At 37.8% G+C, this 14,396-nt stretch overlaps 1 protein-coding gene across 2 annotated transcripts in view; it reads right to left on the bottom strand.

Moving 5' to 3' along the window:
- Positions 1 to 14,396, bottom strand: part of DDX46 (DEAD-box helicase 46) — a 52,311-nt gene that overhangs the window by 20,403 nt on the left and 17,512 nt on the right. For both annotated transcript variants that reach the window (XM_019964938.2, XM_019964939.2), the window contains exons 10-15: positions 13,894 to 14,069; positions 12,842 to 12,963; positions 8,829 to 8,907; positions 6,950 to 7,032; positions 4,437 to 4,601; positions 3,793 to 3,955 (exon numbers count right to left, since the gene is read on the bottom strand). In XM_019964938.2, coding sequence (XP_019820497.1) covers positions 3,793 to 3,955; positions 4,437 to 4,601; positions 6,950 to 7,032; positions 8,829 to 8,907; positions 12,842 to 12,963; positions 13,894 to 14,069 — 788 coding nt within the window. The remainder of the gene's footprint in view (positions 1 to 3,792; positions 3,956 to 4,436; positions 4,602 to 6,949; positions 7,033 to 8,828; positions 8,908 to 12,841; positions 12,964 to 13,893; positions 14,070 to 14,396) is intronic.

Raw genomic sequence — 14,396 nt, 5'->3', positions numbered from 1 at the left:
GTCTTCTTCCTCTGGAAGTTGTCAGATCTGGAAGTGACAACTGAGCCTGTAGAAGGCTTTTTGCTATCACAAAGAAAGCTAATAACTAAGTTATGCTCAGGATAGAAACAACAATATGGACACACTGAGCTACTGAATAAAGCAAGTTGGAATCGTTTTCCTTTTTTTGGCCAAGCACGTGGCATGTGGGATCCCTCTGGGTGACAAAAATGGGTCAGTGCAAGTTCATGAACACAACAAATGTACCACTGTGATGTGGGATGCAGATAGTAGGGGAGCCTGTGCATGCTGGAAGAAAGCGGTAAAAGAAAACTTTCTGGTTTCTGCTCAGTTTTGCTGTGAACCTAAAACTACTCTAAAAAAGAACATCTATTTTTCAAAAAAGTAAACACAAAAAGATCAAAATTAAAATGAAGTGACTTTGGCAAAATATAAACATACAGATCTATGGAATCAACTAGAGTCCCAGAAATAAACCTGCAGATAAAAAATGGTCACGTGATTTTGAGAAGGGTATCAAGGCCATTCACTAGGGAAAAGATAGTCTTTTCAAGAAATGGTGCTGGGAAACCAAACATCCACACAAAAGAATGAAGATGAACCCATGTCTTACACCATATACAAAAATCAACTCAAATTGAATCAAAGACCAAAACTTAAACTAAAACTTTAAACCTCTTAGAAGAAAACAAAGGGGAAATTTTTCATAAGCCTGGATTTGGCAATGATTTCTTAGATATAACGCAAAAAGAACAGGCAACAAACAAAAGAAAAAAATTGATACAATAGACTTCAAAACTAAAGCATCAAAGGACACAATCCAGAGAGTGAAGAGGCAACCACAGAATGGGAGAAAATACATGCAAGTATCTGACAAGGGACTGCTATCCAGAATATGTAATGAAATCCTGCAACTTAGCAACAAAAACCCAAACTGATGAAAAATATGCAAAGGCCTTGAAAGACATTTCTCCAAAGATATACAAATACCGGACTGGAAAAGGTCAGTTTTCATTCCAATCCCAGAGAAAGGCAATGCCAAAGAATGCTCAAACTACCGCACAATTGCACTCATCTCACACGCTAGTAAAGCAATGCTCAAAATTTTCCAAGCCAGGCTTCAGCAATACGTCAACCGTGAACTTCCTGATGTTCAAGCTGGTTTTAGAAAAGGCAGAGGAACCAGAGATCAAATTGCCAACATCCGCTGGATCAACGAAAAAGCAAGAGAGTTCCAGAAAAACATCTATTTCTGCTTCACTGACTATGCCAAAGCCTTTGACTGTGTGGATCACAATAAACTGTGGAAAATTCTGAAAGAGATGGGAATACCAGAGCACCTGACCTGCCTCTTGAGAAACCTGTGTGCAGGTCAGGAAGCAACAGTTAGAACTGGACATGGAACAACAGACTGGTTCCAAATATGAAAAGGAGTACGTCAAGGCTGTATACTGTCACCCTGTTTATTTAACTTATATCCAGAGTACACCATGAGAAACGCTGGACTGGAAGAAGCACAAGCTGGAATCAAGACTACCAGAAGAAATATCAATCACCTCAGATATGCAGATGACACCACCCTTGTGGCAGAAAGTGAAGAGGAACTCAAAAGCCTCTTGATGAAAGTGAAAGTGGAGAGTGAAAAAGTTGGCTTAAAGCTCCACATTCAGAAAACGAAGATCATGGCATCCTGTCCCATCACTTCATGGGAAATAGATGGGGAAACAGTGGAAGCAGTGTCAGACTTTATTTTTTGGGGCTCCAAAATCACTGCAGATGGTGACTGCAGCCATGAAATTAAAAGACGCTTACTCCTTGGAAGGAAAGTTATGACCAACCTAGATAGCATATTCAAAAGCAGAGACATTACTTTGCCAACAAAGGTCCATCTGGTCAAAGCTATGGTTTTTCCAGTAGTCAGGTACGGATGTGAGAGTTGGACTGTGAAGAAGGCTTAGTGCCGAAGAATTGAGGCTTTTGAACTGTGGTGTTGGAGAAGACTCTTGAGAGTCCCTTGGACTGCAAGGAGATCCAACCAGTCCATTCTGAAGGAGATCAGCCCTGGGATTTCTTTGGAAGGAATGATGCTAAAGCTGAAACTCCAATACTTTGGCCACCTCATGCGAACAACTGACTCACTGTAAAAAAACTCTGGTGCTGGGAGGGATTGGGGGCAGAAGGAAAAGGTTACGACAGAGGATGAGATGGCTGGATGGCATCACTGACTCGATGGACATGAGTCTGAGTGAACTCTGGGAGTTGGTGATGGACAGGGAGGCCTGGCGTGCTGCGATTCATGGGGTCGCAAAGAGTCAGACACGACTGAGTGACTGAACTGAACTGAACTGAGGCCTGGGGAATTAAGTATTGCTTAATACATACAGAGTGTCTGCTTGAAATGATGAAAAATTTCTGGAAATAGATAATGGAAATGGTTTCACCACATTGTAAATCTACTTAATGCCAATGAATTATACACTTGAAAATGGATAAAATGGCAAATTTTATGTAATGTATATTTAGCCAATAAAAAAGAAAAGGAAAGCAAAATGAGTCATTTTCAAACATTAAAAGTTAACCAAATACATATCCTCAGTCCTTTAACTGCATTCCTCATGAAGCCTGGTGTGGGACTGTAAGCATGTCCTATGCCACACTCTCTTCTGCTAACTGAATGACATTTTCCCATGAAGACATGGAGTCTGTGCCTCCATCTCCTTGAATGTGGGCCAGTCTAGTGACTATTTTGACCTACAGAACATGGTGGAAATAAAAGTTCTACCACTTCCCAGGATCCTCCTGAACTGTCTTGGCAGCTTCTGATTCTTGCCCTCTGGCCAAGCAGCCTCACACAGAGGCTCACAAGTGGAAGTCAGGACTCCCGGCCAATAGGAGTGAGATATCTGTCAAAAGCCAGTACAACTTGTCAGCTGCCTAAACACGGAAAATTGGAAATGGAACCCCAACTGAGCCATCCCAGTAGACACAGCATGGAAGACAGACTAGATATGTGTGCTAAGCCCTAAACAAACTGCAGATTCATAAGCAAAGTAAATGACCTTTGCCACTCAATTCGGGGATGGTGTGTCACAAAGTCATACTACCAGAATACTTGGTAAATGGGCTTAACTCAACTGTCTCTATTCCATGTGTTTAGTGTTCTAAGTCCCACGCATATATAACAATGGAGATATTACACAGAAATTAAGTAAAGCTCCAATGTTAATCATAAAAGCCAATGGGTAGCATGATACAATGGAAAGAATATAACATGAATCAAAATTTTCAATTTCTCCTTAGCTGATTACTGGTTATGGAATTTGGTCAAACCAATGTATTGTTGGCTTATTTTCTTTATCACTGAGATGGAATAATAATAATGCTTACCCGCAGAGAACTGTCATAAATGAAAACTGACACTGATATAAAATTTAGTGCTAGCCAGTTATCCACATTAAATACAGCCCTGTGTATATGTCAATCGCAAACTCCCTAACTATCCCCACGGACTTGCCGTATAGCACATGGACCTCTGCTCAATGTTCTGTGGCAGCCTGGATGGGAGGGGAGTTTGGGGGACAATAGATACACATATATGTATAGCTAATTCCCTTCACTGTTCACATGAAACTATCACAACATTGTTTGTTAATCAGCTAGACTCCAATACAAAATCAAAAGTTTAAAAAAAGAAAAAGGAAAAAAAATTACTGCTAAGTTAGAGACAAAGGAAATACACAGTCCAGTGCTTGGCCAACCTAAGTCCATTATAGATATTTCAGTAAATGTTACCTCCATGAAGAGACATGCAAGGGTAAGAAGCTCTCATTAAATCTTTCAGAAGACCATCAGCATGTTCCTGCTTATCCACAAATATAATGACAGATCCTGATTCTTGATAATGACCTAGAAGTTCAAGTAGCTTCAAGAATTTCTTTTCTTCTTCAATCACAATCTGAAAACAACACATTGTATAACATTAACGGACTGAAAATCCAAATACACTTCATGAACAAAAATATTCATTTTATTTTTGGCAAATACATGACATCTTGCTGTATCTTTAGGAAACAGTAGTAGAATCTTGACTTTAATTGGTAAATCACTAAGCCCAAAAAATTAAAATTAACTTTCAAAGACTAAGAGGCTTACAAATGTGGACAGATTATCTGTTCTGACTCTTAACTTCACATCCTATTAACAAGTAACACAGGTACGTGACATTTTATCTACCAGCCCACAACTTCTGGTGGTAAACTTTATAAACAGTTCCATGGAATAGGAAATTCAAATATATCTGGTAAAATGTTCAAAGCTGCAGTTGATGTATATTATTTAATTTTAGGAAGTACCTGCCTACATCACAGTGATCCCAAAAGGATGGCACACTGCCTAAACATATGGGGACTTGGGGGTTTCCTAAGGATTGTACCCACCACTTGTTGCTCCACATCCGAGCAAACTACACTTCTGCCTCCAACCTGCACTTCAATGGGTTTACTCAGGATTCTCCGAGCCAAGGCTTCCATAGCTCTGGGGAAAGTAGCTGAAAACATAACTGTCTGTCTGTCAGGGCGAACATTATCCACAATGCGCATGACCTGAGAAAACATTACAAATAAACATGGTGAGAGTAGTCTCCAAAATTCACAGGATGGTGAGAACAAGTACAAAGAACTTTTGAGAACATCTATTCAGTGACTTTTAAACTTGTTATCTTGGAATATTACCATTGATTTCACCTTAAAATCTGCTCCTCTCAGTCTCCCCTTCTGAAGAAATGGCAACTCTAGTAACTTATAGCTTTATGCCCAAAATCTAGGAGCCATCTGTAACTAGTCTCTCTTGCTCATTTCATATCCAATCCATCAACAAATTCAGTAGTCTTGACTTTCAAACTAAACAATGAAAGTATTCCTCACTGCTATTACTGTTTTCCTTCCTTTACTCAACCCATTTTTATTGAGCAACCATTATGTACCAGACATTGTTCTAAGTGCTTGGAATAAGCAATAAAAATAGACAAAAACTTGTCTTTATGGAGCTTACAGTCTAATGATGGTGGATAAATATTATGTAACAAATGGTACTAAGAGTTACAGGATAAAAAAAGAATAATGAAGGTGCAAATATTATTAAGGGGACAAAATAATTAAGTCGGTGTGTAAGAGTCCCAGAGAAAACACGGAGTTATAGGATTCTTATGGCCTAAACAAGAAAAAAAAAACCCACAGAATTAAAATTATTAATGATGGTTTCAAGGTAGACAGTGGTGAGTGGTTGGAAATTGGGGAGGGTAAAGGTCTTGCCAGGAATACGCAGGACCACATTTTTATTCTAATCAAAGATGATGTGATAACTATGAAAGGGGCTGCTATACCCAAGGCATGTGGAAATCTTGAGCTCCTGGTCCAAATGATCTCTCAACTCTCACCTGGATTATTTCAACTGTCTCCTAACAGGTTTCCCTGCCTTTGCTCCTGTCCAATCTGAAATCTATTCTTCACCCAATAGCCAAAATTACGGCTTTAAAACATATACCAGTATTTTCAGTTAAAGACTGTGGTTGGCCACAGACATTTAGTTTCTTCACTTGAAAAATCCTGTAAAATTTAACAAGGTTTTTAAAAAATTGCTCAAACCAACAAAGAAAATAAGACAGGGGACTTCCCTGGTAGTCCAGTGGCTAAGACTCTGTGCTCCCAATGCTGAGGGCTTGAACCTGGTCAGGGAACTAGACCCCACATGCCACAACTATAAGATTCCATGTTCTGTAACTAAGACCCAGTGCAGCCAAATAAATCAATAAATAGTATCTTTAAAAAAAAAAAGAAGATAGGACATGACAGCTACAACATTTTGTTTAAGTGGTACCTGACTTAGCAGACTCAAGAAAACTAAATCCTGAAATGGGAAGGAACCAGACTTTCAAGAAGCGGCATCTCTTATGCCCTAGCCTGTTCGTCTTCTTCAGAAGGATTACTCTTTACTATTTGATCTTTACATAAATTTCACAGTCAATCCATCTTTAATGTTTTCCAGTAAGTTTCACAATTTTCTTCAGATATGTCTTATATTGTCAAATTTATTTTTTTCAAGCTTTGTAAACATATTTTTAAAGTCCTGGGAAAGTGAAATTCGCTCAGTTGTGTCTGACTCTTTGCAACCCCACGGCCTATACAGTCTATGAATTCTCTAGGCCAGAATACTGGAGTGGATAGCCTTTCCCTTCTCCAGGGGATCTTCCCAACCCAGGGATCAAACCCAGGTCTCCTACTCTGCAGGTGGATTCTTTACCAACTGAGCTTTCAGAGAAGCCTACACACTGTAACTAGAGTTGCCTCCACTCACCCTAACTAGAGAAAGCCCACATGTAGCGATGAAGACCCAGAGAAGCCAAAAATAAAACTAAAAAATATTTTTAAAAAATTATTTTGTTATCCATAGCACAGTGACAACTCATTCTGCTCTTCTTGTTAAGAAAAAATTCTACCACCTTTTACAATGAGTTTTAAGTTTTTATCACTGAAATTTTATATTTAAGGAAACTACATGTGTTAACAACATAAAATTTAAGCTAGACAAATGCTTTGGGCCTTAGCTTTTACATTTGGAGGATATAACCAACCTGTGCTATCCAGATCATGAGGTAGTGAAAAGCGTAAGTTAAAGCCATTTGGAAGTACGGTGAAAATCATAATATATGAAAGCTTAAGCTTCTATTATGACTAATTTTACCAATGATGCCTAGGAAAGACTGCAGAAATACATCCTGAAAAGTTTAAGAATCCAAAACATAAATATTTATTTCAATTCCCCACGTCCTCAATTCCCTGTATTACCACACAAAAGAAATGTGAGAATTTCAGAAATCATACAAATATTTCAGGCTCATGGCAATTACAAGGTTTATTTTATAGATAGAAACACAAAGAAATTTAATGAATACCTGTGGCTCAAAACCCATGTCAAACATTCTGTCTGCTTCATCTAAAACAACATACGTCACTCTTCGAAGATTTGTAACCCGACCTAACATGAGGAAAAAAATAAAGACAAAAGAAAACGAAAAATCAGTCACAATTCATTTTATGACTACCAAAAACTTTAAAAAACTGTAAAGGGAACTAAAATGCCTGACTTAACCAGAGGGGTAAGATAAGTATCTTTAAACAGTGAAAAGAAATTTTCGTTTACAATATCTTAATCTAATGGTATATACTTTCTGACAATGGGTATATGAGGCCCTTTATTTTGTCAAACTCGTCTCTTGCATACCATCATAGGGCCTGAAGAACCTGTAAAATTCAGAAAACAGCCCTCTCCAAAACACATCATAAAACTAAGACTGAGATGGAGCATCGAGCCACATCAGCCATTATCTGACAGCATCACCTAGGAAAAAACATATTAGAGATTACAGCGTATGTGTGGAAAGCAAGTTCCAGTGCTAACTACTTCAGACGCAGAAAATCTCTCTTTACTTTATGTAGTACATAAACTACTTACATATAGTTAGGAGCTTCTAATGAGCATGTCAAAACATAATAAGAAGCTATTCAATACCATTAGGTAATTAACATATTACACAAAAATTTAAGAAATCAAATATATCATATTACAAAGATACACTTTACTTTACAAATTCAATTTCACTAAGTGCTCCCACTGGTTTAAATAAATGCAACTGGCTTCTTAGCCAGAGAAAACTAAACACATACACAGGAAACCCTTTATAAAGGATTAACACAAGCATTTCTATCAACTGTTGATTCAATCACCTGGCAGAAACATGTATGAAATAGTTATTAAATGTAAACCAAAAGGACAGATAAAGGGAAAAGGTAAAATTAATCAAGATGAATTTCAGGATACTTAATGCAGCATTGAGAAAAAACAAGGAATTATTTCATCAGCATTCAGCCCAAAACATTTCATATGCTGTACAAGCACAATGACTTATCAATATCAGTATCACTTTACCAACTTTATGTAGAATTAGAATTAAATGAACACAGAAATCCAAGCAAAATGCTATTAGAAACATGCACTACTCAAAGTTTTAAATACTCTACTATATATATACTGAATATACAATGGAAACCTTTGAAAGCATTTTCTTCAAAAAAACAGAAATGTGCCAAAATAAATGCTTTCTAATATTTAAGTACTCCATACTAACTTGTGCAGCCCCAATTAGTTTCGCACGATTGGGAACAGCTTTAAATTACCTACCTTTGATGGTTTAAGTCTCGGAAGCCCAGTTCTATAAATCTTGAAGGGCCTTTCTCCACAGAAGTTAAATAATGTCAACAGTTTAGTAACAGTTTTGATAGGGAATAATTTAACAAAGCACAATATTTGAGCTAAAAACATGCAATATTTACAAAAGATAAATGTCCTTGAAGCTGCAATATCTTAATTTATCTAGTATTGTAAGAAAATACTAGTTCCTAAGGAGAAAAAATTTAAATTGTACAATTAAAAAAACACAGTCCCCTACCCTTTCAAATGCAAAGGTAGGCCAAAATCAGATTAAGAATTTGCGTTAAGGCTTTAAAAAAAACAATACATCAGATGGATTGGTTGTCAAAAAAATTTTAATTACACTGCAAAAATATTATTATGAACACTTGCAACAATAAGCTTGTTACAATACAAATTTTAAGATATTACAGCTTTAAGAAGAAATGTAGAAAGAAACCCTTTGGTGGTTTCTTGTATCTGCTTTGATTTAACAGAAATGTACATAATTCAAAAAGGAGAAAAGACAACCAAAAAATAAATAAATAAATAAAAACAAAAACAAAAACCTATCCCCAACTTACCACTATTAGCTGCTAACATGTCAATCATTCGACCAGGTGTACAAACAATAATTTCAGCACCTCTTTTCAGCTCAGCAATCTAATAAAAAAAGATGAAATTTTATACTCTATTTATCACTAATGCCTCTTCACAGACTTCAAAATACTGCCCAATAAGATAGTCAGGTCTGATTAGAAGGTATCAAAGCCTCTTACTTAATTCTTTGGAATGTGGGAGAACTACTAAAGGAATAAGATCAGATCAGTTCAGTCGCTCAGTCGTGTCCGACTCTTTGCGACCCCATGAATCGCAGCACGCCAGGCCTCCCTGTCCATCACCAACTCCCGGAGTTCACTCAGACTCACGTCCATCGAGTCAGTGATGCCATCCAGCCATCTCATCCTCTGTCGTCCCCTTCTCCTCCTGCCCCTAATCCCTCCCAGCATCAGAGTCTTTTCCAATGAGTCAGCTCTTCGCATGAGGTGGCCAGAGTACTGGAGTTTGAGCTTTAGCATCATTCCTTCCAAAGAAATCCCAGGGCTGATCTCCTTCAGAATGGACTGGTTGGATCTCCTTGCAGTCCAAGGGACTCTCAAGAGTCTTCTCCAACACCACAGTTCAAAAGCCTCAATTCTTCGGCACTAAGCCTTCTTCACAGTCCAACTCTCACATCCATACATGACCACTGGAAAAACCATAGCCTTGACTAGACGGACCTTTGTTGGCAAAGTAATGTCTCTGCTTTTGAATATGCTATCTAGGTTGGTCATAAGTTTCCTTCCAAGGAGTAAGCGTCTTTTAATTTCATGGCTGCAGTCACCATCTGCAGTGATTTTGGAGCCCCAAAAAATAAAGTCTGACACTGTTTCCACTCTTTCCCCATCTATTTCCCATGAAGTGATGGGACAGGATGCCATGATCTTCGTTTTCTGAATGTGGAGCTTTAAGCCAACCTTTTCACTCTCCACTTTCACTTTCATCAAGAGGCTTTTGAGTTCCTCTTCACTTTCTGCCATAAGGGTGGTGTCATCTACATATCTGAGGTTATTGATATTTCACCCGGCAATCTTGAGTCCAGCTTGTGCTTCTTCCAGTCCAGCGTTTCTCATGATGTACTCTGCATAGAAGTTAAATAAACAGGGTGACAATATACAGCCTTGACGAACTCCTTTTCCTATTTGGAACCAGTCTGTTGTTCCATGTCCAGTTCTAACTGTTGCTTCCTGACCTGCACACAAATTTCTCAAGAGGCATATCAGGTAGTCTGGTATTCCCATCTCTTTCAGAATTTTCCACAGTTTATTGTGATCCACACAGTCAAAGGCTTTGGCATAGTCAATAAAGCAGAAATAGATGCTTTTCTGGAACTCTCTGGCTTTTCCCATGATCCAGTGGATGTTGGCAATTTGATCTCTGGTTCCTCTGCCTTTTCTAAAACCAGCTTGAATATCAGGAAGTTCACGGTTCACATATTGCTGAAGCCTGGCTTGGAGAATTTTGAGCATTACTTTACTAGCGTGTGAGATGAGTCCAATTGTGCGGTAGTTTGAGCATTCTTTGGCATTGCCTTTCTTTGGGATTGGAATGAAAACTGACCTTTTCCAGTCCTGTGGCCACTGCTGAGTTTTCCAAATTTGCTGGCATATTGAGTGCAGCACTTTCACAGCATCATTTTTCAGGATTTGAAATAGCTCAACTGGAATTCCATCACCTCCACTAGCTTTGTTCATAATGATGCTTTCTAAGGCCCACTTGACTTCACATTCCAGGATGTCTGGCTCTAGGTCCGTGATCACACCATCGTGATTATCTGGGTCATGAAGATCTTTTTTGTACAGTTCTTCTATGTATTCTTGCCATCTCTTCTTAACATCTTCTGCTTCTGTTAGGTCCATACCATTTCTGTCCTTTATCGAGCCCATCTTTGCATGAAATGTTCTCTTGGTATCTCTGATTTTCTTGAAGAGATCCCTAGTCTTTCCCATTCTGTTGTTTTCCTCTATTTCTTTGCATTAATCGCTGAAGAAGGCTTTCTATCTCTTTTTGCTATTCTTTGGAACTCTGCATTCAGATGTTTATATCTTTCCTTTTCTCCTTTGCTTTTCACTTCTCTTCTTTTCACAGCTATTTGTAAGGCCTCCCCAGACAGCCATTTTGCTTTTTTGCATTTCTTTTCCATGGGGATGGTCTTGATCCCTGTCTCCTGTACAATGTCACGAACCTCATTCCATAGTTCATCAGGCACTCTATCGATCAGATCTAGGCCCTTAAATCTATGTCTCACTTACACTGTATAATCATAAGGGATTTGATTTAGGTCATACCTGAATGGTCTAGTGGTTTTCCCTACTTTCTTCCATTTAAGTCTGAATTTGGCAATAAGGAGTTCATGGTCTGAGCCACAGTCAGCTCCTGGTCTTGTTTTTGCTGACTGTATAGAGCTTCTCCATCTTTGGCTGCAAAGAGTATAATCAATCTGATTTCAGTGTTGACCAGTGATGTCCATGTAGAGAGTCTTCTCTTGTGTTGTTGGAAGAGGGTGTTTGTTATGACCAGTGCATTTTCTTGGCAAAACTCTATTAGTCTTTTCCTGCTTCATTCTGTATTCCAAGGCCAAATTTGCCTGTTACTCCAGGTGTTTCTTGACTTCCTACTTTTGCATTCCAGTCCCCTATAATGAAAAGGACATCTTTTTTGGGTGTTAGTTCTAAAAGGTCTTGTAGGTCTTCACAGAACCGTTCAACTTCAGCTCCTTCAGCGTTACTGGTTGGGGCATAGACTAGGATTACCGTGATATTGAATGGTTTGCCTTGGAAATGAACAGAGATCATTCTGTCGTTTTTGAGATTGCATCCAAGTACTAAAGGGATAGGTACCAGCAAGACCACAAGGAACAAGACCACATGGTGCTATAACTCTGAAATCAATGAAAATCATAGAATTTTACCAATTTTAATTTGACAAGATTCCTCAAAACCGAGGAAGGAACACGAGAGCACTAAGTAAAGAAATGTAATAGGTCAATGGTTTTCAAATTCAGAGTTGTTTCCATTAATGAATTACGAAATCAGTTTAAGTCACAAACTGTTTTTGAAACAAAGTAAAATGGAAAACACCAAACTATGTAAGATATCATAAAACTCTGACTTCTATTTAAGTATGCAGGCATGTACCAGCTTACTTAGTAACTGTATTTCTTAACTATAGTTTATGGCCAAAAAAAATTGACAAAGATAAACTCAGAAAACTAAATGCAACGTTTAAAAATAGCACTGGGATAACAAAAGCAAATATTCCCAAAATGTATCTAAAAATCTGAGAAAATTAAGTCCTTAAGAAGGGTTTCAGGTTAGATATGCTCAGAAAATGTCATTTATTCCTTTTGCCAGCATCACAATATGCACTAGCTTTTTAACAACTATGCAGTCTTGCAGGAAAGATTTAATTTTGCAGTTTAACATTTCCAAAACTTAATCTGACCAGCTTTTTTTTCCTTCTTCTAGTTAAAGCAAAATATCTGATGGCTATCATTCTTTAGAAGACACACAGAAAAATGCCAAGCTAACGATTGGAGTCAATGAAGGTATGTTTAAATAATTCTCCCTAAAATCATTTAGGAATGCAAATGCAACTCTGATATTAGTATATCACACTCAACACCACCTTTTAAAGATGTCACTTAGATTAAAGAATAAATGCTGGTCCACAAATCGTAACACCTCGGTTCTAGGACAAAGTCTTTTTAAGTTAAAGACTTCGGTCAACTTAACCTTTCTGAACATCTGTAAAATGAAAAAACTATCTGCTTCCTTGAGGAGGGAAAGGCGAAGAAGCATGGTAAAGCTAAGATACAAAAATGACTCAAAAATTCTAAAATATAACTTTAACATAATTCATTCTTATTATCACATTTCTTTTTAAGATTTTAGAAGCAATCATTATAGAAAACACTAAAACAAAGAATCATTTCTACATTATTAAATCATTCAATTCCAAAAAACCAAAAAAAACTGAATGTTCCTTTTATATCTACCTGCTCACTGATTCCTGTTCCTCCATAAACACAGACCACTCTAAGGCCCAAGGTCTTTGAAAACTTCTTACATTCTTTAGTAATCTGTAAAGCCAGTTCTCGAGTTGGAGTCATGATGACAGCTGAAAAGATAAATATGTCAAAAGCCTAACCACCAAAATTCTTAAGGCTAATCTTTAAAGTGTTAAATTTAACCTCTGCAATCAAGTTCAGAGCTTAGTCTAATTTTTGTTTTAATTTGTTTTATGTACCTCTGAAAATCCTATTTCAAAAGTTTTATAATAGCAGAGACTGTGGTGAAGGATAATTTTAAGTAGATTTTAAGAACATGCTATAGGAAGATAAATCAGAGTTAAATGCCTTACTCAACCATCAGGAAAATACTTGGTTGAAAAGAATGCAAATCAGTCTCAACTGCAAATCACAGAGCAAAGATAATCAAGTGACTCACTGTGCTGCAGAGCCATGCCGTGGCTTCCGGAAACAACCTGGGTCTGAGGGGCACAGACAGAGGAGAGACATACTGTGCCCTCTGTTGCCAAGAGAGGAGCTGAACAACTTTCCAAAACCCTATTCAAATTTGGAGAAGAGATCTCTGCCAAATGAATCAAGAAAACTGAATCTGAAGACCTAATCCTGAATCAAACACTGGCACTATAGCCTTTTAAGGCCAAAAAAACAAAAGCAAAAACAAAAATACACTTCCCTGCAATCTTCTATGTTGAGTTTATAGATCCACTCATATGGGCTAAGAACAAACCTCAACATAAATAAACAGATAGATGCACGAGGATTCTACCTGCCGAGTCAGAGTTTAAAAATTGAGCTGTGCCAGGAGAGGCTGTTTTTGTACTTCTGAGATGTCACTCCAGAGCTCTGAAGAGTCTCACTCCACCTGCTGGTAAGGGGAAATCAGCCCCAAAGTGCCAAATTTATAGAGGAACTGTACATAAAGACATCTTTATTGTTACACTTATTACAAAGCATCAGGTCTTTCTGATTAACTGACAAAGTTGTTATCTGAAAAAATAGTTTAATGAAAGGAACTGTACCTATTGGCCCCTCTCCTTCTTCTAAAGACCTCTGATCCATGATGTGTCTAAACATGGGCAACAGAAAGGCAATGGTCTTTCCACTTCCTGTCTTGGCAATACCAATCAAATCTCGTCCAGACATTATCGCAGGAATCGCCTGGGTTTGGATTGGCGTGGGCTTTTCATAACCATGCCTTAAAAAGCAAACCATAGGAAGACAACAGTAAGGACTGTGGTGATCTTTAGGCTCTCACGCTGTAAGTTTTCCAAAATGTATATCCATATAATGAGATTTTTATTTGGCAAAAAGGAATGAAGTACTCAGACATTCTACATCATGGATGATGTAGGAATATTTGAAAATACTATGCTAATTGGAAGAAGCCAGTCACAAAGGACTGTATATAAGTACGATCTAATTTATATGAAATGTCCAGAATACACAAATCTATAAAAAGTAGTAGGTAAGAGACTGCCTTGTGTGTAGAAGAGAGAAAAATGAATACTAATAGATCCAGGCC

This window comes from Bos indicus, chromosome 7, assembly GCF_029378745.1.
Source record: "Bos indicus isolate NIAB-ARS_2022 breed Sahiwal x Tharparkar chromosome 7, NIAB-ARS_B.indTharparkar_mat_pri_1.0, whole genome shotgun sequence".
Classification (NCBI taxonomy): Eukaryota; Metazoa; Chordata; class Mammalia; order Artiodactyla; family Bovidae; genus Bos; species Bos indicus.
Note: the sequence above shows the minus strand (reverse complement) of the source record. Positions and strands in the feature narration are given on the sequence as shown.